The sequence below is a fragment of the Phyllobates terribilis genome, unplaced genomic scaffold, assembly GCF_046119375.1.
Source record: "Phyllobates terribilis strain yellow unplaced genomic scaffold, ASM4611937v1 Scaffold_5__5_contigs__length_657084704, whole genome shotgun sequence".
NCBI classification, from domain to species: Eukaryota; Metazoa; Chordata; class Amphibia; order Anura; family Dendrobatidae; genus Phyllobates; species Phyllobates terribilis.
The window spans coordinates 102,925,608-102,950,775 of NW_027362765.1; the positions used below are offsets into that span (position 1 = coordinate 102,925,608).

General features: G+C 46.0%; 1 protein-coding gene across 3 annotated transcripts in view; it reads right to left on the bottom strand.

Moving 5' to 3' along the window:
• Positions 1-2,668: 2,668 nt before the first annotated feature.
• Positions 2,669-25,168, bottom strand: part of NCOA3 (nuclear receptor coactivator 3) — a 50,462-nt gene continuing 27,962 nt past the window's right edge. For 2 of the 3 annotated variants that reach the window (XM_073682659.1, XM_073682660.1), the window contains exons 2-23: positions 23,793-23,849; positions 20,473-20,580; positions 19,917-20,089; positions 19,625-19,725; positions 19,199-19,373; positions 18,840-19,028; positions 18,621-18,722; positions 18,389-18,529; positions 18,040-18,187; positions 17,416-17,801; positions 16,287-17,161; positions 16,020-16,155; positions 15,067-15,255; positions 11,342-11,575; positions 10,903-11,026; positions 10,613-10,784; positions 10,230-10,532; positions 9,878-9,982; positions 9,462-9,690; positions 9,159-9,324; positions 8,606-8,744; positions 2,669-4,621 (exon numbers count right to left, since the gene is read on the bottom strand). In XM_073682659.1, coding sequence (XP_073538760.1) covers positions 4,610-4,621; positions 8,606-8,744; positions 9,159-9,324; positions 9,462-9,690; positions 9,878-9,982; positions 10,230-10,532; positions 10,613-10,784; positions 10,903-11,026; positions 11,342-11,575; positions 15,067-15,255; positions 16,020-16,155; positions 16,287-17,161; positions 17,416-17,801; positions 18,040-18,187; positions 18,389-18,529; positions 18,621-18,722; positions 18,840-19,028; positions 19,199-19,373; positions 19,625-19,725; positions 19,917-20,089; positions 20,473-20,561 — 4,188 coding nt within the window. In that variant the 5' untranslated portion in view covers positions 20,562-20,580; positions 23,793-23,849 and the 3' untranslated portion in view covers positions 2,669-4,609. The remainder of the gene's footprint in view (positions 4,622-8,605; positions 8,745-9,158; positions 9,325-9,461; positions 9,691-9,877; positions 9,983-10,229; positions 10,533-10,612; positions 10,785-10,902; positions 11,027-11,341; positions 11,576-15,066; positions 15,256-16,019; positions 16,156-16,286; positions 17,162-17,415; positions 17,802-18,039; positions 18,188-18,388; positions 18,530-18,620; positions 18,723-18,839; positions 19,029-19,198; positions 19,374-19,624; positions 19,726-19,916; positions 20,090-20,472; positions 20,581-23,792; positions 23,850-25,168) is intronic. The other variant, XM_073682658.1, reaches the window with a different exon arrangement.

The following is a 25,168-nucleotide window of genomic DNA, read 5'->3' on the forward strand; positions in this document are numbered from 1 at the left end:
AGCCTGTTCTTGCACAAAAAAAAAAAAAATCACCCGGCACTGAAGGGTTAAAGCTCCTCCTAAGAAGGAGAAAAGCTACCCCAGCAGCCGCTGAAAGCACTCAATAAGAGCACTTACCCAGCTGAGCGCCACTGGGACCCCCAGGGATGTGTGGCGCCGTGGCCCTTACTCCCCCCCAACGACGGAGCGCACAGGGTTCTGCAGGGACCTCCTTAGGGGGTACGCAGATCTGCCAGGGGAGGGTCAGGGGTCCCAGCAGCACTTAGACCCCCTGAGACCTCTAGACCACGGGGGGTCCAGGTCTCCGGAATAAAAATAAGAAAATCTTCTGAGGAGCTGCGAAGGCAGCGACTATCCTCTGCGACCTCAAATTTCAGACTGAGGAACATGGGAGTAGGAGGAGCCAAAGCTGGAGGGGCCGGTCGTCACTTTTTATAAATCTGAGGTGAACTATCCTGTGGGGCTCCGCCTACCCACTAGTAATGGATCTGTGTCTCCCTTCCTTCCCTTTGGCTGCTGAAAAATGCATTATATAAGGCTGCAGCGCCTCCAGGTGGTAAACCTCAGTGATGACCAAGTATTGGAAAAAATCATAAAAGTCTCCCGTCAATGGATATTCAAAAATGCAATTATAGCAAAGTGTAATGAAAGGCATTATTGTCAAAACCACTAATACGAGTATAATTTTCTTTTCCATCACCACATCTAGAGATGCAGGTCTAAGTCCATGTCATCAAAAGACGGATTTTGGTAAGACCTTACCTGTAAAATCCTTTTCAGCGAGGGAAGGAAGGGAGACACAGTCATTACTAGTGGGTAGGTGGAGCCCACATAGGATAGAACACCTCAGATTAAAAAAAGAGTGTTGTCCGGCCCCTCCAGCTTGGGCTCCTCCTACTCCAGCTCTCCAGTCCGTACACAAGCTAAGGAAGAGCAAATATCACCAGTGGAGCAACATAACCCCTTCTGAAGAACTTCAGAGAAAAAACAAGAGACAGGTTATGCATATAACAGAAAAACCACACAGTCCCAGGTACTACTCACTGGACCTGACCACTGCGATGAGCTGGCACTGCTGGAACAGAGCCTTAGCGCGCCGACCTCAGCCCTGATAATCGCTATCAGAGAAGGGTCACGCTGCATCTGAAAACACAACAACACACTTCTGCCATGGGAGGGAGCGGTGTCTCCCTTCCTTCCTTCGCTGAAAAGGATTTTACAGGTAAGGTCTTACCAAAATCCGTCTTTCAGCAGCAGATGGAAGGAAGGGAGACACAGTCATTACTAGTGGGACGTCCCAAAGCAGTCCAAAAATTAAGGGTGGGAAAAAACCAACAGAGGCAGAATCCCAACAACCTAGAAAAATGCGCAACTAGCGCTAAATACAAGTTAACGATAACTTAAACTACAGCCGCCTGCAGGACCCTACGTCCTAAGGCTGCATCAGCGGAAGCACTGACGTCCACCTTATAAAACTTTGTAAAAGTGTGGACGGAGCGCCAGGTAGCCGCCCGGCAGAGTTGAGCTGCCGAGGCCCCTTGATGAAAAGCCCACGATGAACCCACAGCTCTCGTGGAGTGAGCTCGAATCTTAATTGGACAAGATTCGCCCTTGAGTCGGTAAGCCTCTAAAATGGCCGACCGAATCCATCGAGCTATAGTGTCCTTGGAAGCTCGTTGACCACGCCGACGACCTGCTGGAATCACAAACAGAGTCCGATTTCCGAAAACCTTGAGTAATAGACAAATAGAACTTCAAAGCCCGCACTAAATCCAATGAGTGCAAGGCCCGTTCCTTCGCATTCCTCGGTTCCGGACAGAGCGAGGGCAACACAATATCCTGGTTAACATGAAATTGTGACACCACCTTAGGTAGAAAGTCGCCCCGTGTGCGAAGCACCACGCGATCCGGGAGAAACTCCAGAAAAGGAGGCGAGCAAGAAAGAGCCGCCAGTTCAGAAACCCTTCTCAAAGAGGTGACTGCCACTAAAAAGGCAACCTTCCAAGAAAGCAAAGAAAGGCTAACGGAGTCCATAGGCTCAAAAGGCCCATGTTGAAGAGCCTCCAAGACCAGATTGAGCCGCCAAGGGGACACAAGCGCCTTCCGCGGCGGAAACTGACGGGTTACCCCGCGAAAAGAGGAACGAACGTCCCTACGCGAGGCGATAGCCTTCCGAAACAGCAAGGACAAAGCAGAAACCTGACCCCTCAGAGTGCTAACTGCCAAACCCTTGTCCAGGCCATACTGCAAAAAGGCCAACAAATTGGGAATGGAAAAAATCCTCGGGTTCCTTGAAGAACCCGAATAAAAATAAAAAAATTTTCTGAGGAGCTGCTTCCAGCAGCGACCATCCTCTGTGACCTCAAATTTTAGACTGGAGAGCTGGAGTAGGAGGAGCCCAAGCTGGAGGGGCCGGACAACACTTTTTTAATCTGAGGTGTTCTATCCTATGTGGGCTCCGCCTACCCACTAGTAATGACTGTGTCTCCCTTCCTTCCATCTGCTGCTGAAAAACCGTACAGCTACGCTGCAACATTTACCTGCATCTTCAGCCCCCCCCCCCAATAAAGCACAAGATCCCACCTGCCAATCCATCGTTTCTCCTTTTCCATGATCCCACATTTACCACAAACAGCAGCTACGATCTCAGCCATGTTGTAGACTAGAAACCAGACACAAAGCCTTTTATTACACAGAAATGTAAAATATACAATTGTACAGATTATTACATGTAGTAGGCTCATTCTCGTGTTGCACAGAAGTTCGTGGAGACCCTCAGCCGCCGCTCATATCTACTGACAGTGCAATACCCTGACAGGTCGCTCTGGCCGCACATACGGGACAGAATGGGAGGGAAGGGGCAGAGTAGAGTCCGTCGGGGAAGGCACGGGAGGACCGGATTAATTATTGCTCAATAAACAAGTGCCACCCCCCCAAAACAGGAGGAATAAAAGAGGCAGAAACAGAAAAGCAGCCACATGAAGGAGATCTCTACAAAACATGAGCAGAAGGAAGACTGAGCGACTCCCAAGGAGCAGCCATGATTGCGGCATGACGAAAACAGGAATTATCACACTGGAGAACATCAGGGGCGGTGATTAAACTGAGGAATGTTCAGTGGGATACGCAGAGGCAGTGACACTCTTCCAGCAGGGGGAGCAGGACAGACAGCTGACAGTGGTAGCATCGGACTGTAAGAGTTTTGTTGGGGACAGGACAGCCTCACTGATTGATCCAATGCAACTCTCATAAGGCCAATGCAGTCCTATGTCAATAAAGTAGAATGTTTCACAACTTTCTAATTGACAGCAAGCAGAGATTTTGAAAATGGTAAGGAACTAAGAAACTATTTCCATATGCAACAGGCTCCTTACTAGAGAGCAGGATGGTGAATCTGACTGTCAGCATTGCTGCCAATGAATGAAAACATTACCTTACAGCAATTTTAGAAGGGTTCATTTTATTGCTGTCTGCAGGATCTCATCCACAGCTGTATATTCACAGACCATATACTTATTTAACCCCTTTTCTGAAAACTGGCAGCTCCCCTTACTGATGACAGCCGTAGATAGAAAAGTTACCTGTTATACCTTGGTGTGTTGGGATCTATTCACTGCATCCTGGATGAGGTTTAGATGGAGGATGCCAATTCAATCCAAAAGAAAAAGGATCCATTGCTCCTCTTAGCTAAAAAGTCCCATAGCTTCGCTACTGGCAGAGCAGTCACCAGATCACAGGGGAGTTTCCTTAGGGAATGGACTTGTGCAGCTCCATCTAAAGCTGTGGCCACAAGGAATATACTGTGGAAATGGAGCAGATGAGGGACATGTAACATAGCTTAAACCTGTAACATACAAAAACACAAGGGTCCAGAAAGTATCCTCCCCCTAAATAGAAGTCCTTATCTGACGGCAGCCGCTAATTATCTCATGAGACGCTCTATACCTATGGCAGTCACAGGGTTAAATACGCAGCTTTTCAGACGCTCAGAACCAAAAAATTAAAATTAAAACAGACTGACCTAAAAAAAAAAAAATATATAATATACAATAATAATGTCTCATCTTCGTATATATACAAAAAGTTTACATAAGGGGGAGGGCGAGATGAGCGGAATTCCCGGCGGTGCTCCTTACACGCGGCAGCAACCTCAGAGCTATTGCATTCTCAATATTTAAAAAGGAAGAAAAAAAACAAAATAAAAAAGTAACATCTTGGGAATTTCAACAGTCGTAAAGTGCAAATCTACTGCACGGCGAGATTAACAAGGTCATCCTCCTACGTTACCCGAAGTCACAAGGGTTTCTAGGAATCTACCGACAAATGAAAAGTCACATGAATTATGGAAAACAGTCCTGATGCTTTGGGATTCAAAAAGAAAAAAAATCAGAACCGCAAAAAATAGAATAATGACGCGGCCGCAGAGGCTCCTGTGGGAACATCACCGCCAAAGTCATACGCAGCAGGTTCTCCGGCACAACTGCAGCTCCTGACATGTAAAGTCTGGACATCAGGAGTGTGGAGTCCTTGGTAAGGCTGAAGCAGGAGTATATCCATTCATACAGTCACTCTCATCTCTAGTTCAGTCTCAGGTGAGGACAGTGCGATGTCAGCAATATTTCTGGAAGAAGAAGAGAAAAAGCAATTAAAAAGGGAGAAACCAAAACTGATAACAGAGACAATACCAGGTGAGCAGGACCAGAGAGTGGCAGTTACATGGAACCTGTCATTAGGTTTTCAGCTATTAAACTACTGCCAGCACAATGTGCCTCCCAATAAGGATACTAATGATCCATTCAGTGCGACCTGACTGCTGGGGGTACAACCGCTGGGACCCCCCCATCAATCCCAAGAACCGAAGATCTGAAAAGCCCTGTGTGAATGGAGCAAAGATTGATCGAGTGCACTGCCGCTCAATTCATTCTTAGGGGAGTACCAAAGACCAGCCAACTGCAGAGAATGACTGACTATCTCCAGCAGTCCCATTAAAAGTGAATGGAGTGTGGATTCACATGCTCGACCTACAGTGAAGGAGATTATTTTTTGATCCCTTGCTGTTTTTGTAAGTTCGCCCACTGATCAAGACATGAACAGTCTATAATTTTAAGGGTAGGTTAATTTTAACATTGAGAGATAGAATATCCCCCCCAAAAAAAATCATTGTATAAATTAGATAGAAATAAGTATTTGATCCCCTACAAACCATTATGAGTTCTGGCTCCTACAGACCAGTTAGACGCTCCTAAACAACTAGTTACCTGCATTAAAAAAGACAGCTGTATTACATAATCACCTGTATAAAACACTCCTGTCCACAGATTCAATTAATCAGTCAGACTCTAACCTCTACAACATGGGCAAGACCAAAGAGCTCTCTAAGGATGTCAGGGACAAGATCATAGCCCTGCACAAAGCTGGAATGGGTTACAAAACCATAAGCAAGACGCTGGGTGAGTAGGAGACAACTGTTGGTGCAGTAGTAAGATAATGGAAGAAATACAAAATGACTGTCAATCGACATCAATCTGGGGCACCATGCAAAATCTCACCTCGTGGGGTATCCATGATCATGAGAAAGGTGAGAGATCAGCCTAAAACTACACGGGGGGAACTTGTTAATCATCTCGAGGCAGCTGGGACCACAGTCACCAAGAAAACCATTGGTAACATATTACGCCTTAAAGGTTTAAAATCCTGCAGTGCCCGCAAGGTCCCCGTGCTCAAGAAGGCACATGTGCAGGCCCGTCAGAAGTTTGCCAATGAACACCTGGATGATTCTGTGAGTTATTGGGAGAAAATGCTGTGGTCTGATGAGACAAAAATTGAGCTCTTTAGCATTACCTCAACTCGCCGTGTTTGGAGGAAGAGAAATGCTGCCCATGACCCAAAGAACACAGTCCCCACTGTCAAGCATGGAGGTAGAAACATTATGTTTTGGGGGTGTTTCTCTGCTAAGGGCACAGGACTACTTCACCGCATCAGTGGGAGTATAGATGGAGCCATGTACCGTAAAATCCTGAGTGACAACCTCCTTCCCTCCGCCAGGACATTAAAAATGGGTCGTGGCTGGATCTTACAGCAAGACACTGACCCAAAACATACAAACAAGGCAACAAAGGAGTGGCTCAAAAAGAAGCACATTAACCCCTTTCCGACGTGGTCAGTAATAGTACACACCACGTCGGAAAGGCCGGTTCAGCGGGGGCTCCGGCGCTGAGCCCGCACTGAACCAAGCACGTCCGCTGATTATTACAGCTGACATGTGCCCGCAACAGCCGCGGGTGGAATCACGATCCACCCGCGGCTGTTAACTAGTTAAATGCCGCTGTCAATCTCTGACAGCGGAATTTAACAGCACCGGAAGCACGTCACTTACCCCGCCCATCGGTGACCCCATCACGTGATCGTGGGTCACTGATGGGTGGGCATGACAACCCTGGGTCTGCAGCAGACCCCAGTAGCTGTCATGTAAAGATTGCTATGAGCGCCACCTAGTGGTGGGCGCTCATAGCACAGGAGCATTTAAGATACATAGAGGTGATGAACAGATCACCTCTATGTAGCAGAGGCGATCGGACAGTTGCTGCTTTTAGTCTCCTATGTTTTAAAAAATATAAAAGTTTAAAATCACCCCCCTTTTGCCCCATTCAAAATAAAAAATAAACCCCATACACACATTTGGTATCGCTGCGTTCAGAATCGCCCGATCAATATAAAAAAAGAATTAATCTGATAGGTAAACGGCGTAACGAGAAAAAAAATATTCCAAAAGCCAGAATTACTTTTTTTGGTCACCGCAACATTGCAATAAAACGCAATAACAGGCGATCAAAACATCAGCTCTACCCCAAAATGGTATCAATAAAAACGTCAGCCCGGCGCGCAAAAAATAAGCCCTCACCCGGCCCCAGATCTCGGAAAATGGCGCAATTTTTTATTATTTTTTATAAAACTTTAGGTGGTGAAAAAAATTTCCAAATAAAAAAAGAACTATACATGTTTGGTGTCTACGAACTTGTAATGACCTTGAGAATAATAATGGCAGGCCAGTTTTAGCATTCAGTGAACGTGGAAAGAAAAAAAACAAAAACTCTGAAATTGAATTTTTTTTTGCAATTTCACCGCACTTGGAATTTTTTTCCCCCAGTTTTCCAGTACATGATATGGTAAAACTAGTAATGGCATTTAAAAGTACAACTCGTCCCGCAAAAAATAAGCTCTCACATGGCCATATTGACTGAAAAATAAAAAAAGCTATGGCTCTGGGAAGAAGGGGAGCAAAAAACGAAAACTCAAAAACAGAAAATGCTCTGCTCATGAAGGGGTTAAGGTCATGGAGTGGCCTAGTCAGTCTCCAGACCTTAATCCCATAGAAAACTTATGGAGGGAGTAGAAGCTCCGAGTTGCCATGCGACAGCCTCAAAATCTGAATGATTTAGAGAGGATCTGCAAAGAGGAGTGGACCAAAATTGTTCCTGACATGTGCGCAACCCTCATCATCAACTACAAAAAACATCTGATTGCTGTGCTTGCCAACAAGGGTTTTGCCACCAAGTATTAAGTGTTTGCCAGAGGAATCAAATAATTATTTCTCACTGCAACAAAATAAGAATTATCTGATTTATACAATGTGATTTTTTTTTTTGTTGATAGAATATCTCAATGTTAAAATTAACCTACCCTTAAAACTATAGACTGTTCATGTCTTTGTCAGTGGGTAAACTTACAAAAACAGCAAGGGAGCAAATAATTATGTCCTTCACTGTATATTCTTCACACTCAGGATCAGTGCTAGTTTCAGTGGTCAGAAAGTTATCCCCCATCCCATGGATAGAGAATAACTTAAAAAAAAGGAGAATATCCCTTTAAAGGGAATCTGTCACCCCCCCCTGGCACTTATCTGACCTCTAATATGGGCATACAGGTGATAGAAATGTAAATCTATACCTACCTGTGTGCCTCATATTAGAGGTCTTGCTGCTGGGAAAGCTTTTTATTTTTTTAGGTTTCTGATGCTTGCAGGCCCGGGGACTGGAAGAAACATTACAAGGTTTCCCCCCTCCCCTGTATGTCACAGTGCCTGGATTTGGCTGCTGCAACTGCACACCACAGGAGACAGGGATTTCTTCAGGGCCCCGGGACTGGAACACATCAGAAACTTTTATGAATAAAAAGACATTTCACAGCAACAAGACTTCTAATATGAGGCATACAGGTATAAATAGATTTACATTTTTATCACCTGTATGCCCATATTAGAGGTCAGATAAGTGCCAGGGGTGACAGATTCCCTTTAAGGTTATTAGTACTAGTGGTGTTACATGAGAAGCACCACAAGGGGGAGCTCTTTGACCACTTCTCCACTGCATATAATTCAGTAATCTCCCCCTAGTGGTGGATCAATGTCTTTGCAATGGATTTGGAACTGATTAAAAACACATTAATTTGTGCAGGATGTTAATCACAAGAAGATGAAATTAAGCAACTGGGAAGGGAGTCACATGCCTCACTTCCAATCTGTTCTCTCCCCTGATATCTGCATCATTTTATAACTGACCCCAAGATAATGTCGGCATGTACTGAAGGCTGCTGAGAGGATAGTCACCTGATCTGGCCCCATCGGCATCCCAGACATCGGTAAAGTGTTCATCTGCATCTGGCTCATGTGACTGCCATTACTGTTCATGTGCATCATGTTGTACGTGCCAGGGCTGGCCTGGTGCCCGTACTGCTGGGGGAAAGCACTGAAATAAAACAAAATCAAACTTAGAAGACAAACCACCTTTTTTTTATGCCAGTGCAGGTATATCATGGATTCTGCACACATCCTGAGCTGCATTCACAATTCTGCTGGTTAATTAGAAACCACCAGCTTATCTGAGCTTATGAACGACAATTGTGAAAGATGTAACTTTTTTGCATCTGCTTGCAAAGAGTACTGGTGCAAAACCAGCAGGAGGCGGTAGAAATGTGAGATCCTACAGACAGATTTTGAGATAGGACAGAATTACAATTGCAGCTCTGGATATGACTTGTGTAGAGGATTTGCGGAGTTACGGATATGGAGATTACATCAGGATGTGAACTAGGTAGAGGAGTATAACTGTGATATCACCAAGTGTCACAAAAAGAGAGGTGCGATTAGATCCAGAACCTACCCGGGCCTCGCCATGGTTCCTGACGGCCAGCCCTTCATGTCTGGCGACTGGTACAATTGTGTGCTCTGAGAGTGTGGGTTTTGAGAAGGAGCCATCCTAGATGCCATCATGGGGTTGGGGGGACTGGAGACTCTTCCAAACGTGGGATCAGCCTGCTGATTCATCCCTTGAAGGACAGACCAGCACAATGAGCACAATGCAGGATCATCAACCCCCCCCCCCCCTTCCCACCAACACAACCTTCTGCCAGGAAGGGGTCAGTGCCTCCTATGTCCTCACTATACATCTTCCCATACGACTTACCGTAACTGGGTGGGTAAGGGAACTGCTGAGGAGGGGCTTGAGGCATGGGGGGTCCACCCAGAGCATTATCCATACCACCTGTCGTGGTGACATTGGGTGGAGGACTGAACCCCTGGGACTGTCCTTGCTGCTGTTGCTGGATGATCATGGCCATTCGCTGCTGGCGGATTTGATGATTGATCAGTTCCCGATTCCGCTGGGCAACCATCTGAGCGTTCAGAAATCCTTGCTGCAAAAAACAGGAGACTAAAATCAAGCAAACTGCAGTTGGCAGCGGTACTGCAATCCACCATGTGCAAATACATGGACTGCCGCCATATTAGAACAAACAGTCTGAACATGTGAAGGGATCCATGACGAATGTCAGACTGATCTGATCTTTCTGCATGTTGTATATGAAGTAACCGCATCCTCACCTGGGATGCTACTGGTGTCTGCATCACCGGTCTCATGACTCCTGCTCCACTAGGGTTCATACTCTCAACTTTCATCTCCAGCGCTTGTCGGCTTTGGTTCAGGAACTGTAAATACAAATTGCGTCAGTAGCTCGTCCTATATTATAGAGCAGGACATGTCGGTATCATCTGGTATTTCTAGCTCCAAGTCTGTTACATGGGAACAGTACAGTGATTCTATATACACTTGTCAAATATTCTGAAAATTTAACAAGATGAAGACCCTCAGACAAAAGGACACGATAAGGACACAGACTGTGTGCAGGACACCTGCCTGACTCCCCAGGAGACAGCTTTGAGGGGGCACTCTTACCTGCTGGCCTTGGAGCCTCTGCTGGAGTTGCATCCTCAGCTGTTTTGGGATGTTTGTCCGGGGTCTCATGAGATTAGCCCTCGGGTGCATTCCCTGCAGGGGAAAATTGCCTTGTTGTTGTCCCATTTGCCCCATCATTGAATTGAACGGTGCATGCTGACCCTGCATGTTACTGAAGCCTCCAGCTTGCATTGTGGACCCTTGCCCTGTGTAAGGCTGCCCGTACATAGGAGCTTTCTGATCCATCAGCACTGGGGAGTCTTGCCGCTGGAAGGTGTCTGGTTGGGGCTCCAAAGACTGGCCCTGTAGAGATGAAAGAGTATGAGCAGCTTCAGGGCTTCTTGTAGACCATCCGAACCTTCACAAAATTGCCATAAACTCACCTGATTTACAAGCTCAGGGATCCCCAAGGCCCGGTCTATTTCTTCCAGTCCATTTGGGTCGGTGTTGCTCAGGAGGGTGTGTAGCTGGTCCAGCAGAGCAATTTCGTCCGTCTGTCCTTCTACAGTTGACGGAGGACACAGGAGATCATCCAAGGTATTCCGGCCAAGCTGCCTACAAGATTGAGAGAGCGAACACAGAGTCAACCAAGGCAGAGATACAACGTAAAAGGGCAGGTCGTCATAATATTTTGGGCTATGTGGATGATCAGGACACAAAGATCTGTTCCCACCTGCTTTGAGGTCCATTAGGTCCCTGCTCCATTGACATCATGCTGTCCGGCCAGGACCCGGCAGGGTTAGAAGGAGCTTGTCCGTACGGGTTGGAGCCCATTGCCATCCCCAGTTCATTAGATCCTAGAATGAAAGTGTACGGCAATGAGGTACAGAAATAACGAGAACCAGGTGAGGCCTACAAAACCAAAATATCTCAGATGTGTGCTCCATGTAGAACATAATACTGAACCTCGGTCTCAAGTTTTATATGGAGGTTCATTTCCTCTCAATAGGTAGAAAGAATTTGTATTTTTCGCGCCTCAATAAGGAGATGGCATCCAATTATTCTAAGACATGGAGGGACACAACCACCCCAATCATACACAGAGGATGAATAGCACAAATCTATTGCAGCAGTCACATTGTGGCCTCTTCTCTGGATGCGTTCACACTCACTCATTGCCATCATCTGCTGCGGCAAAACCGGGCGACTCGCTGGAATACTGTTGGATCGTGCTGGAAGCCCCGCCATGTTCCCACTCATTGCTGGCCTAGGCATGGATGTGTTGTACTCTGGCCCCTGCCGCCCAACTGGTCCACTGCTGGAGGGCTCCATATGGCTGATGGCAGAGTTCTGCATAGCCCACTCCCCCGCCGGGTGCTGCCCCATACTCCTGCTGGGACCGTTACCTAAAAGTACAAAAAGGAGACAAATTATCACAGGGACCCAAAAAAAAATAAATACTTTTTTTTTTTTTTTTTTATAGTGCCAACATATTCAGCAGCACTTTACAATTTTAGGGGGGGGGCCTTGAACAGACAAAAAGACATTACAAAATAAGCATAACTCCGATATTAAAAGGAGTGGGGGCCCTGCTCGCAAGCTTACAGTCTATGTGAAAATAGCAAGGGGGCGTGAGGGTGGACACAAAAGGTAAAATTTACAAATATTGTATAATACAGCCAAAATATGCTAAATAGGGCAAGTACATAGCACTACATGAACTGGTCGCCAGCCAGTATGTGTACAGTACAGACAGGCTAATCCGTGCATGGATGGTATGAACGTGATTTTGAAGAAAATTTTGATATGGGCCAAACGGACAGTTAGACAAGTGTGTTAAGGCGATAGGTCAGTCTAAAGAAATGAGTTTTTAGGGCATGCTTAAAGCTGTGGGTATTGGGAATTAATCGAATTGTCCTGGGTAGTGCATTCCAAAGAATTGGCGCAGAATGTGAGAAATCTTGGAGATGTGAGTGGGAGGTTCGGATTAAGGAGGATTTTAATTTTAAGTCATTAGCAGAACGGAGGGCACGGGAAGGGTGGTAGACCGAGAAGAGGGAGTAGATGTAGAGTGGAGCAGAATCGTGGAGAGCTTTGTGGGTAAGAGTGATAAGTTTATATTGAACTCTGTATTGGATGGGCAACCAGTGCAATGACTGGCACAGGGAAGAGGCATCGTGTATCGGTTGGAGCGGAATATGATCCTGGCTGCTGCATTCAGGATGGATTGGAGAGGGCACAGTTTACTAATCGGGCTCCCTCTTTCTAAAGAGTTGCAATAGTCCAGACGAGAATGAATAAGAGCTACAGTAAGAGTTTTTGCCGAGCCAAAAGGTAAGAAAAGTTCTGATTCTAGAGATGTTTTTGAGGTGTAGATGACACGAGCTGGTGAGTGATTTGATGTGAGGAGTAAAAGGAAAGATCTGAATCGAGTAGGACCCCAAGACAGCGGGCATGTTGCTGGGGAGTAATGGTGGAGCCACAAACGGGAATGGCAATATCTGGCATAGGTAGGTTAGTGGAGGGAGGAAATACGAGTAGTTTTCAGTTTTTGACAGATTCAATTTTAGATAGAGGGAGGACATAGTGTTAGAGACAGTGGAAAGACAAATCACTGATATTTTGTAATAATGCTGGGGTGATGTCTGGAGAAGAGGTGTATAATTCTGTGTCATCAACATAGAGATGGCACTGAAAACCAAATCTGCTGATTGCTTGTCCAATAAGAGCGGTGTATAAGGAGAAAAGAAGGGGGCCTAGGACTGATCCTTGAGGAACCTCGACAATAAGGGGAAGGGGAGAAGAAGAGGAGCCGGCAAAAGACACAGTGAAGGAGCGGTCAGAGAGGTAGGAGGAGAACCAGGATAGAACAGTGCCCTTGAGGCCAATAGAGTGGAACATAGTGAGCAGGAACTAGTGAGCAGGAACTAGTGAGCAGGAACTAGTGAGCAGGAACTAGTGAGCAGGAACTAGTGAGCCACAACGTCAAATGCTGCAGAGAGATCTAGGAGAATCAGCAGGGGGTAGTGACCATTAGATTTAGCTGTTAGTAGATCATTAGAGACTTTGGTGAGGGCAGTTTCAGTAGAATGTGAAGAGCGGAAACCAGATTGTAAAGGGTCAAGAAGAGAATTATCTGAGAGATAGCGGATTACCAAGCGTTCCAGGAGTTTAGAGATGAAAGGAAGATTAGAGACCGGTCTGTAGTTAGCAGCACAGTTTTGGGCGAGGAATGGCTTTTTAAGTAAGATACCAGATGAGAGGGAGAGGTTGAATATTTTAGTTAGGTGAGTGGTGACAGCTGGAGAAAGGGACTTAAGGAGATGTGAGGGAATAGGGTCACTAGTGCAGGTGGTAGGGCGAGAGGAAGCAAGGAGCCTGGTCACTTATTCTTCTTTGACTGGTTTGAAGTCAGAAAGCGAGAAAGATGCACTGCGGGAGGGAGGAGCATGCATAACATTTGGGGATTGGGAGAAAATTTCCTGTCGGATACGGTCAATTTTTTCCTTTAAAATAATCGGCTAGATCGTCAGCGCTGAGGTCGGGGCCTGTGCTGTTTGATTAAGGAGAGAGTGAAAAGTGTGGAAGAGGCATTTAGAATTATTGGGACAGTGAGAGGATGAGGTTGTTAAAGTAGGTTTGTTTGGAGAGGTGAAGGGCGGAGTTATAGATTTTAAGCATTAATTTATAATGGAGGAAATCTTCGGCCAGATTAGATTTTCTCCACAGCTGTTCGGCACACCTAGAGCACCGCTGGAGAAAACATGTTTGAAGCATGTGCCAGGGTTGTTGCCCTCTTTGCAGATTTGTTCTGTGTAGGAGGTGCGGCTTCATCCAGGGTGCATTGCAATGTTTTGTTATAAAGCTTCAGTGCAGAGGCAGGACATGAGAGGGAGGAGATCGGGGCCAATGATGATTGCAACGTTTTCATAAATTTCTGGGTGTTAATGGCGTGTATATTTCTATAGGTGTGGAAAGTGGGGGTGTCTTGAGCAGGGAGACCGTTCTTGACAGAGAAAGAAAGAAGGTTGTGGTCAGAGAGAGGAAGAGGAGTGTTAGTAAAGTCATGTATTGAACAGAGCCGAGCAAAGATCAGGTCAAGAGTATTTCCATCTTCATGTGTAGGAGAGTTAGTAAGCTGTGAAAGGCCAAAGGAGGAAGTTAGCGATAAAAGATGAGCGTCAGATGGGGAGAGGGGATCGCCAATTGGCATGTTAAAGTCCCCCATGATGAGAGTGGGGATGTCACAGGATAGAAAGTTTGGGAACCAAGTGGCAAAGTGATCCAGAAACTGACAGGAGGGGCCCGGAGGGCGATACACATCCGCCACTCATAGGGAGAAGGGCCTGAAGAGTCTGACTGTGTGAGCCTCAAAAGAAGGAAAGATAAGTGAGGGAACTGGGGGTGGGGGGATAACCTGAAAAGTACATTTTGTTGAAAGGAGCAGATCAACACCTCCACCTGATCTGTTGTTGGGTCTCGGGGTATGAGAGAAGTGTAGGCCACCATATGAGAAAGCAGCAGCGGCAGCGGTGTCCGACTGCTGGATCCAGGTTTCAGTGAGCCAGAAGGTTAAGGGAATTTGAGAGGAAGAAATCATGGATGTAGGAGAGTTTATTACATGCTGACTGCACGTTCCAAAGGGCACAGTTGAATGAGAAAATAGATATGCAGGGAATATTAATGAGATTAGCAGGGTTTCTGAATGCAGCAGGGAAAGAGTTAGTGTTATTATTACAAGAAGGTCCTGGATTAGGAGAAATATCACCTGTGACTAAGAAGGAAGATAGAGTGAGCAGATGGTTGAGTGATTTGTGAGAGTGTTTCTTGTGTTGTATGGTGGGAGTGAATGGGTCTTATCAGCCCAACATAATGACCAGAGTAACCGGCGTCATACCCATCAGCCCAAAGCCGTCCTGTGCATCCATCATTCTCGGACTTCCCATCATACTCTGCTTTGGCATCATTGGAAAGTTATTGACATTCCTGACTGGTGGGGTGGCGTTCCCTGGAATCGTGCTGTCCAATGACATTGCCCGATTAAAAGGAGGCCGAGTGACCTGCACATTCTGTGGACTCCTCATACCTAAAAGAGCAAAATCAGCTTAAACCAGAAAAAAAAATCAAAGTAAAGATGTACAAGATGGATGAAAGTGTGTCCCGTAGATGACGCTTAATCACTTGGAAAAGGTTACTTAAAGGGGCTCTCCAGCGGAATTTTTTTTTTTTTTTTTTTTTATTTATGATGACTTGGGTCCGACCACAGGAATACGCTCCAAATTGGGAGAATGGGGGGGGAGGTTAGAACGTTTTATAGCCATTCGAAAAGGAGAGGTAGTACACATGCACAAACGCGGATCCATTCATTCATTATGGAACTGCTGAAAAAAGACGCACGCAGCCCCATAGGGAATAAATAGGGTGGAGGTCGAACATGTGCACTGCTACTCCATAAGAGGTCCCAGCGTTCAGAACCCAACGATCGATACGTTAATTACCTATCCATAGTATAGGTAATCTGTTTACACTGGAGAACTCCATTGACATTCAAATAAACTTTGTATTTTCAAGATCTCAGAATAAAAGGATGTCCTGATCTACAGCTGCAGGTTCGTTACAACGTATCACAGGCTAAATTTCTTTCTATGCTCAGCAGTGCAGCACAAATCTCTCTCCTGTCCTGGACTTTCCCTGAGGAGTGTGTGTTTGGATGTAAAACAATGAGGTTACCATTCACAGGCAGCAAGCGCAGCTCTTGAAAGTGGTCTATTAGAAAGCTGCAGATTTTTCAATGCACAGCGATTAAGCTTCATTAACAGACCAACCCCTTTTAGAGAAAAGCTTGCGTACCTAGCGGCCGATTGTCCTGGAACACAGGCGGTTTGGGTGCCATGTTCCCAGTACTTGAACTCATAGAATTGCTGTAGAAGTCGGAGCCTGCAAGGTCACCGAGAATAGCATCCAAGTGATCCAGGTCTCCGGTCACCTGAAACACAAAAAAGTGTCAGGAGGGTGTGTTGATCCCAGTACCCCCAAAGACTAGAAAAATTAGATGTAGCGGGTTTAAGCAATGACAATAAAGTTTTAATTATAGTGATATCTAGAGACGGCTACTACCTCCTCCGCAGGCTCCGTTTTTATCTTCACGTCTTTCTCTTGGCTGGAACTCGGGATGGTGGAGCTGCTGCACTGGCTAAGTTTATTGTCCATGGGCTCCACTTTGGGCTTCACGTCCTTTGCGAGCGGCTCCTTGCCCTCGTCCAGCAGGTACCGGAGCAGAGCATTGTTCTCCTTCTTCTTGGGGCTCAGCTGTTCCTGCTTCACTGTTGCTTCTGTACAAGGAGCAGAGCCGACCGTCTCCTGGAAGTTGTCCTTTCCAGTGGCTTCTGCGGTAATTTTTGCAACCTCGGCTGGAGAGTTTCCATTCTGCAAAAGCTTATGAAGGATACGGTGTTTCTCCTGGAGCATGGAGCCGTGCAAGTTAGAGGTGGAGCTGACACCAGAGGAGGTGGAGGAAGACACTCCTGAGGGACTGGTGACATTGGTGGAGGAATCTTTACAGCCAGACTCTAAGCTGGAGCTGCTCATGGTGATGTGGCCACGCTCCTCCGTGGAGCAGGTCAGCAGCTGCAGAAGCTTTTTGTGCCCCTTACTTTCCGCCTGTGCTCGCTGCCCATCGGAGCCTTCTATGATGTGCTCTTTGACGTCCTTCTCACCAAGATGGTCTCTCCCGCTGGACTGGCACACAGAACTCTCCACCTGCGCTTGCTCACAGAATAACCCCGATGGACTCTTGCACTCCTGGTTGCCCATCTTACTTTGCTGGGGCAGGTTCATGTTGGAGGCGCTCTCCGCTTTCTGACCAGGGGAAGACAAGGATGACAGAAGGGAACTGCCGACTCCTTCACTTATGGCGTGGAGGGCGCTGAGTGAGCTGCTAGAGAAGCTGCCTCCTCCGGCGTTCCCAGAGGATCCCATGGGAGAATTCATTCCTGCATAAGAAAGCAAAATTAGTCAGATACCAAAATTGATCATGTGGTGCAAAACACAAGAATATCTACAAAATAAAAGGAGAAAGCCATGCACACATTACTGACAGTTCTCGGTAGTGACATATCTTATTGATAAGCCATAAATGTCCAGGATGGGACAACCCCCCTTGACTTTACTATGTATTCATCGTACCATAATTTACAGCACCACAGAAGTAAATGTAAATAATGGCATCACGGGTGTATGGAGATACCTGGAATAGGGGAGAACTGACTTGATACCATTTTCGGGCTTCCTCGATTGCGGGGCGACATCAGGTTGGGTTGGTTGCTGCTCATGCCTGGGCTCCCATGTGGGGGGCTGCTCATATTAAGTCCATAGTTATTGTTGTTCTGATAAGGAGGCTGCTGCATTCCTGGAGCTTGGGATATGGGTCCCATGTTTCCAGTGGATCCGTATCTCATGCCAGACATTGATGTCATGTTGTTGGCTTCTCCCATGCCATAGCTGCGGTTCTGTGGCGGAACAGTCTGGGCAGAGGTGACATTTATAGCACTGCCGGGCAGGGGATTTGATTGTAAAGGCGGACGACCTCCTTGTGCCATAGGATTGGGATTAGGCCGGTAGCCATTCTGCTCCCTGAAACAGAAACAAAAAAGACAGTGGTGCTATATGGCACAAGAAAAGTAAGCGAGCATAAGAATGCATAATATATATATATATATATATATATATATATATATATATATATATATATATATATATATATATATATATATATATATATATATATATATATATATATATATATATATATATATATATATATAGTGCTGACTGAATTTAGGAGGCAGGGTTTAATGAGGTCAAGACTTACCTCTGCAAAAAATGGGTTGACACAAAGCCGTGAGGATCATTTGTAACAGGGTTGCGGAATAATTTACTCTTGGTCTGTGCTGTGACCATGGTGCCGTCCGCTAGAGAGAACCGGTAGAGTGGCGTCTCCGAGTGACCATGCATATACGCTGCAAGGAAAAGATCAAAACTGGTAACAATTTTCTTCCCATCACAATACACCAACCGGGTGCTGCTTCTTCATAGCAAACATATCCACATATCTGTTCCTACTGTGTGAAGATACGAATGCAGAATGTTATCATTCTTGTGCATATTTGGCAGCACAGCTCTGCCATCATGAGCAAGCGCCTCCAGTTTTTGCCACTTACCTTCCTGGTAATGGCGTTTATAGCTCCATGGCTGTCCATCACTGTGGCATAAAAATCTCTGGATGCAGCGGCGGATCGTGTCCTCGAATCCTGGTCTCATGGAGTTACGTAATGAGTTGGGGTCGATATTCACCACTTTGCCTGTTATAAAGGTATCAGAAGAGTTAAAAGCGTGGTTCAACTAAATCACTGCAGTACACTACACAGATAGCGGGTGGTGCAGTGCCCTCACCAGAGAGGTCGTGCCTGGTGATGAAGCTCTCCGGATTGGACGAGAATGCCCTCTCCAAATTTGTAATTCGCCGGGCGACGCAGATCATGCAGGATTGAAGGTCTAAAAAAAAAACAAAAAAAAAACACACGACAGCAGTCAGAGCGGCGGAGACATCGTCAGACAATACATCTATCAGGTAGGAAGGTGGCACATGACTGCCAGACATCACTCACTGACCTTCACCTTCCTCCATGATCGCACGAGGCTGAGAGAGTGCAAAGCACTGCATGGTCTCGTATCTTTGCCGGGGGTCCATCCCTCCGTTGCCATCGTCTAAGTGATCCAACGCGGTCTTGACCAGCATGCGGCAATTGAAAGTATGGCTTTTTTGCCGGGGGGCTTCATTAGACCAGGGAACCCCATTAACTTTGTAAAAACAGAAAAGACAATGTAGTAACATCTTAATGGTGTATGTACAGGTGCGCACTCCCACAGCACCACCAATCCAACTTTATAATATAATGGGAGGTGCACTAGCGCCTTTCCGCATCCCGCCCTCAGTCATATGTAGACAGATACAGAAATGGTCATCCTACCTGTAGACTTAGGCAGATTCTTGAGGAAGTCTTTGCGGTCGTCATCGTGCAGGATGCTGTAGACGCTGGTGTTGACCAGATCTTCCTGCTTGTACTGCAAGTATTGGGTGACGTTTTCTGACACGAACACAATGTTTCCGTCCCGATTAACCACAAAGAGGAAACCGTCCAGAGCCTGGAAGGCAAAAATGACGAGACAGTGGAGATGATGTCCTTGGTGAATACTGCACCTTCAGTGACCAAAATTCCCTCTTCACAGTGCTCATTGACATCGTACTGAATAGAATACAATTTATTATAAACCAGTGCAAAGATGAGCGACAAGAACGTAAAAACCAGAGAAAATATAAAACCAGCACTGATAGTCTTGGATCACATGATTTTTTTGACCTAATCATGGAGCGAGACCCTTCAGACGCTGCTCACCTGTAAGAGCAGAGGCCCTAGGGAATCCTTATCAATAACCCCCTGTCCGGTAGAAGACACATCTGCCTTCTGCACGTCGTCGTCATTGGAGGAGGCTTTTCCTGTAACAGAGGTGAGCGTTAGTCACAGAGCAGATTTGGGGCCAGGGGCCATCTAGTGAGTGGTGTCCTGCAACATCCTCAAGGAACCCAACACTCCAGGAGGGATCAGACAGGGCACAGTGCTGTCCGGCAGAGACGCTCCGGGACGGGCAGTAGTTAGGACAGTAATAGTTGTAGGATTGGGACATTACCTTGCTCCTTGATCTGGCGGATCTGCCTGACTGTCTCCTTTAGGATCGCACATTTATCCGGTTTCACGTTAAAGTTGTCGATGTCGCTGAGGTTTGCAGAGATCAGCTCGGCCAGCTCCTCGATGTATTTGCTCTCCTGCTCACGTCGCCTCTTCTCACCGCTGCAGGTCAGACTGGAAGAGAGAAGATCACTTCTCAAATTAGATAGACTGACTGTTGTATATGTGATCTAGGCCAAAAAAAGCCCTGGGGCTGCACTACTGAGGAATACAGATGACAAAACCTCCTACTAATTCGAGTTTGATGCATAGGAATAGCAAAGCTCCCCCATAGACTGTAGACAGCCATTAGCCATCTCAGCCACCTCTCACATACACGGGAGCACTTGTTTTGTCGAAAGATTACGGTGGCGGCTCATTTCGCCGAGAACAAGACGATTGGGAGCTCAGATATCGGACATGCCGGATACTCATCTTCCCAACATATGTCTGGGAAGAGTCTGGAGGTCTCCATACAGATTGTTGGTTGAACACAACCTCTATAGAAGAGACCTTACCTGGGACCTGGGGTGTCACACAGCGAGGGCTTCCTCTTCCTGGAGTCTGAAGACAAAGGATCCAAGGAGTTCTCACCTAATCCACTCATTGTGACCTAACATCAGAAGCTGAAAGACAAAAAAAAATAAAATAAATAAAATCAGCAGCTGTTTACAGGGGTGAACCACACCTAAACACCCAAAAGAAAGAAGACATGCGAAGTAAACTGAGCTTACACCCCAGTGATAAAACCAATGCCCACCATGCAGTGGTGGACAGATGTGGCAATGGAGTGAGCAGCTCTACAGACCCCCCAGTCGTTATAGGCTTAGAAGCTAATAAACGAAAATTGTATACATCTTCACTGCTCCGGATTTCCCTTGCATTTGTGTCTACAATCGGCATTAGGGGTGGTGAGCTGCCTGAGCCTCGTCCTGTCTCCAGCAGATGGCACTGCTGCTCCTCGTTCGGTTGCAATCGCTCAGATCATCAGTAAACAGCCGGCATCCCGCCATCCCCAAGGTTATGCAAAGAAAATCATCTGACTGTCTGCAGCTCCAGCCCCTTACTACTGAGCTAGCGGACGAGGCGCACGCAGTACAGTGCAGGCTGTAGTAAGGACACACGGTTTTCAGAGGGGTACAATGTCTGCCTTATGGCCAAGGGATACATTTATTATTTCTGCATTATTGCGCCTGGAGAGAGGGAAGAATAAGAGATATAGATATAGATATAGATATAGATATCACACATACAGTACAGCCCAAAAGTTTGGACACACCTCATTTAAAGATTTTTCTGTATTTTCATGACTTTGAAAATTGTACATTCACACTGAAGGCATCAAAACTATGAATTAACACATGTGGAATTATATACTTAACAAAAAAGTGTGAAACAACTGAAAATATGTCTTATATTCTAGGTTCTTTAAAGTAGCCACCTTTTGCTTTGATGACTGCTTTGCACACTCTTGGCATTCTCTTGATGAGATTCAAGAGGTAGTCACCGGAAATGGTTTTCACTTCACAGGTGTGCCCTGTCAGGTTTAATAAGTGGGATTTCTTGCCTTATAAATGGGGATGGGACCATCAGTTGTCTTGCGCAGAAGTCAGGTGGATACACAGCTGATAGTCCTACTGAATAGACTGTTAGAATTTGTATTATTGCAAGAAAAAAGCAGCTAAGTAAAGAAAAACGAGTGGCCATCATTACTTTAAGAAATGAAGGTCAGTCAGTCCGAAAAATTGGGCAAACTTTGAATGTGTCCAAGTGCAATTGCAAAAACCATCAAGCGCTACAAAGAAACTGGCTCACATGAGGGCCGCCCCAAGAAAGTAAGACCAAGAGTCACCTCTGCTTCTGAGGATAAGTTTATCCGAGTCACCAGCCTCAGAAACAGCAGCTCAGATGTGAGACCAGGTCAATGCCACACAGTTCTAGCAGCAGACACATCTCTACAACAACTGTTAAGAGGATACTTTGTGCAGCAGGCCTTCATGGTAAAATAGCTGCTAGGAAACCACTGCTAAGGACAGGCAACATGCAGAAGAGACTTGTTTGGGCTAAAGAACACAAGGAATGGACATTAGACCAGTGGAAATCTGTGCTTTGGTCTGATGAGTCCAAATTTGAGATCTTTGGTTCCAACCACCGTGTATTTGTGCGACGCAGACAAGGTGAACGGATGGACTCTACATGCCTGGTTCCCACCGTGAAGCATGGAGGAGGAGGTGTGATGGTGTGGGGGTGCTTTGCTGGTGACACACCTCCAGGCTGTGTAAGGGCTATTTGCCCAAGCAGGAGAGTGATGGGGTGCTACGCCAGATGACCTGGCCTCCGCAGTCACCAGACCTGAACCCAATCGAGATGGTTTAGGGTGAGCTGGATCACAGAGTGAAGACAAAAGGGTCAACAAGTGCTAAGCATCTCTGGGAACTCCTTCAAGATTGTTGGCAGACCATTTCCGGTGACTACCTCTTGAAGCTCATCATCAAGAGAATGCCAAGAGTGTGCAAAGCAGTCATCAAAGCAAAAGGTGGCTACTTTAAAGAACCTAGAATATAAGACATATTTTCAGTTGTTTCACACTTTTTTGTTAAGTATATAATTCCACATGTGTTAATTCATAGTTTTGATGCCTTCAGTGTGAATGTACAATTTTCAAAGTCATGAAAATACAGAAAAATCGTTAAATGAGGTGTGTCCAAACTTTTGGGCTGTACTGTACATACATATACACACACAAATTGTAATTTTATTACATACAAATGTGTTTACATGTACAGTTCTTGTGGTGTCCTCACTGCCCCAAGATGCTAATGTCCCATCACCCCAGGCACAGAGAAGGCAATAAACCCCAAATCCAACACAAACAGAGAGAGCAAACAGGACAAAGACGACAGAGAAGAGCGCAAACAGAGCGAGACGGAACCAGGATGTGCCGAGAGCACAGCTTCCCACATCATCTGCCATAGACGTGGCCCCAGAAGACGACACTCAGCCTCGGGTACCCCAGTCAATGAGATGGATATACTAACCATCACTATATACAGAGGGAGAGGCCGTGGGGGGTTATTATACAGCAATGCTATATCCAGAGCGAGCATCCATGGAGGTGGGTATATTATACAGTAATCAACACTATCCAGAGCGAGCAGGCTAGGAGGGGAATATGTTATACAGTAACGCACGCTATATCCAAAGGGAGCAGCTCTGGAGAAGGGGTACTATACAATGTAATACAACAATAGGCTCTATAGCCAGAGTGAGCGGTCATGGGGATAATAAAATATTCATTAACCAACCTTATATCTGGAGCAATTACATCAGGGAGGTGGGATATTGATAGAGCGAGATATAGATAGATATATACACACACATATACATACACATAGTGACATGTTCTGTATATAGAGGGAGGGATATAGGGAATATACAGTAACGGATGCTGACTCCGCTCTGACCTTCTGTTCATTCTCCTGAAATCCTCTTACTCTCAGGATCATCTGTGACGAGCCGCGGCCTAATTAATCCAATGACCCCGCAGCTGCCCCTACGATCTACAGGGTGAGCGATAAGACATCCCTGGGATATTGTCACACCCCTGTCCAAAGCGACCACTGCCAGCAGTATACTGAGATATACATGGGATGATCTCAAATTTTCCAACCATTTTTTGCATGGATGGGGCCAAGATGATGAAAACATGGCTGCAATGCAAGCCGATCCATTTTGTCATCCAGCTACTGAACACCAGGGCAGCACAATAAGATGAGCTGTGGGTGTCCCAATACCTCTGCCTCCAAAATAAATCCCAAAACATAAAATAATGACCCACCTGAGCTGAAGCTACATGGAGTTGTGGGTCCGAGCGCTGCTTATCTAACCCAGTGTCCTGTGAGAACAAGACAGAAGGCAAATGTCAACTTGCATGACACACAAGGAGGGATATTATGTGTTGCATAAATATACACCCCCCCTCCCCCCAATATGTAATGCTATTTCTATATAATCAGTAGCATGCACATGATGAGGGATCGCAAAACGCCCTGTGCTACTTTGAACATTTTTTTATAGCTCCCTGAAACTGAATATTTTCCTCTCATATAGGCAATGACACCAATCAACGCTGAATATTAAAGGGGCTCTTTGGTGAAAAAAAAAAAAAAAAAAAAGTTATCTCCTATCGAAAACGTATGGATCGGTGGAGGAAGGTCCGACCGCTGGGACCTGAACCGATCAGCCGAACTTGGCACTTTTATCTATTGGATAAAATGGTGCACGTGCCCCATCCATCCCCTAATGCTGGTTTTCTTCCCCAGCAGCCCCATAGAGAATGAATGCCACGGTGGATATACAACGCAGATTTTGCTTTCAGTCGCAAAGACATACATTGTCCAGCTTTTCTTGCATCCTGATTACTAGGATGATTTTTGGAAAATAGTGTGAATATATATTTTTTCCCTGTAGCCTGGGAACAGTTTTTACAGATTATCTGTTGGGTCAAGAGTCCTTAAAAGTTTCAACGCGGACCCCCCAGTCCATGAATGGTGGTGACATTCCTGCTCCTGGCACATCGTGTCACCATGTAAATACCACCCCTCAATATAAAATTATAAGGAGCAGACCTGATCGGGCGCTGGATAACCAGATGGGTGGAGGCGAACAAGGATAGGGATTATTTCATCATACACCAGGCTAAGTGGAGGTCACATCAAGTGCCAAAAACTGAAGTCATCTCAGATCAGATTTGGCTGTCGGGAGGGTAGTCCTGTTGCAGAACTGTTCAGTCAAGACTGAACAGATCTGCTTCTAGGTAAGCGGGATGAAGACCAACATGGTAAGAATTAGAGTGCTGACCGGGGTCGTCGGCCAGCGAGCCATCTCATTCTCCCCAAACTGGGGACATCCGGATAGGTGCTACCCGCCCCACTCACCCAAAAAAAGAAAATGTATGTGATGAGCAAGGACATTGCTCCTTATTATTACAAGTCTGAGGGGGCAACATGGGAATAGTTTTATAATCTGGTATCCATCATGAATTAATCATTCAAGCAATTTGTGACAAAGAACAGCTTGGGGCACCCGCGCCAGATACGCTGCATATTTTCTGGACGGAATTTTGACCCGTGGATGTCAAATCTGCAGTATGTGCACATAAACTGTGGATTTTCAGGATTTGAAGCATTTTTTTTTTTTGCCACTGCGGATATT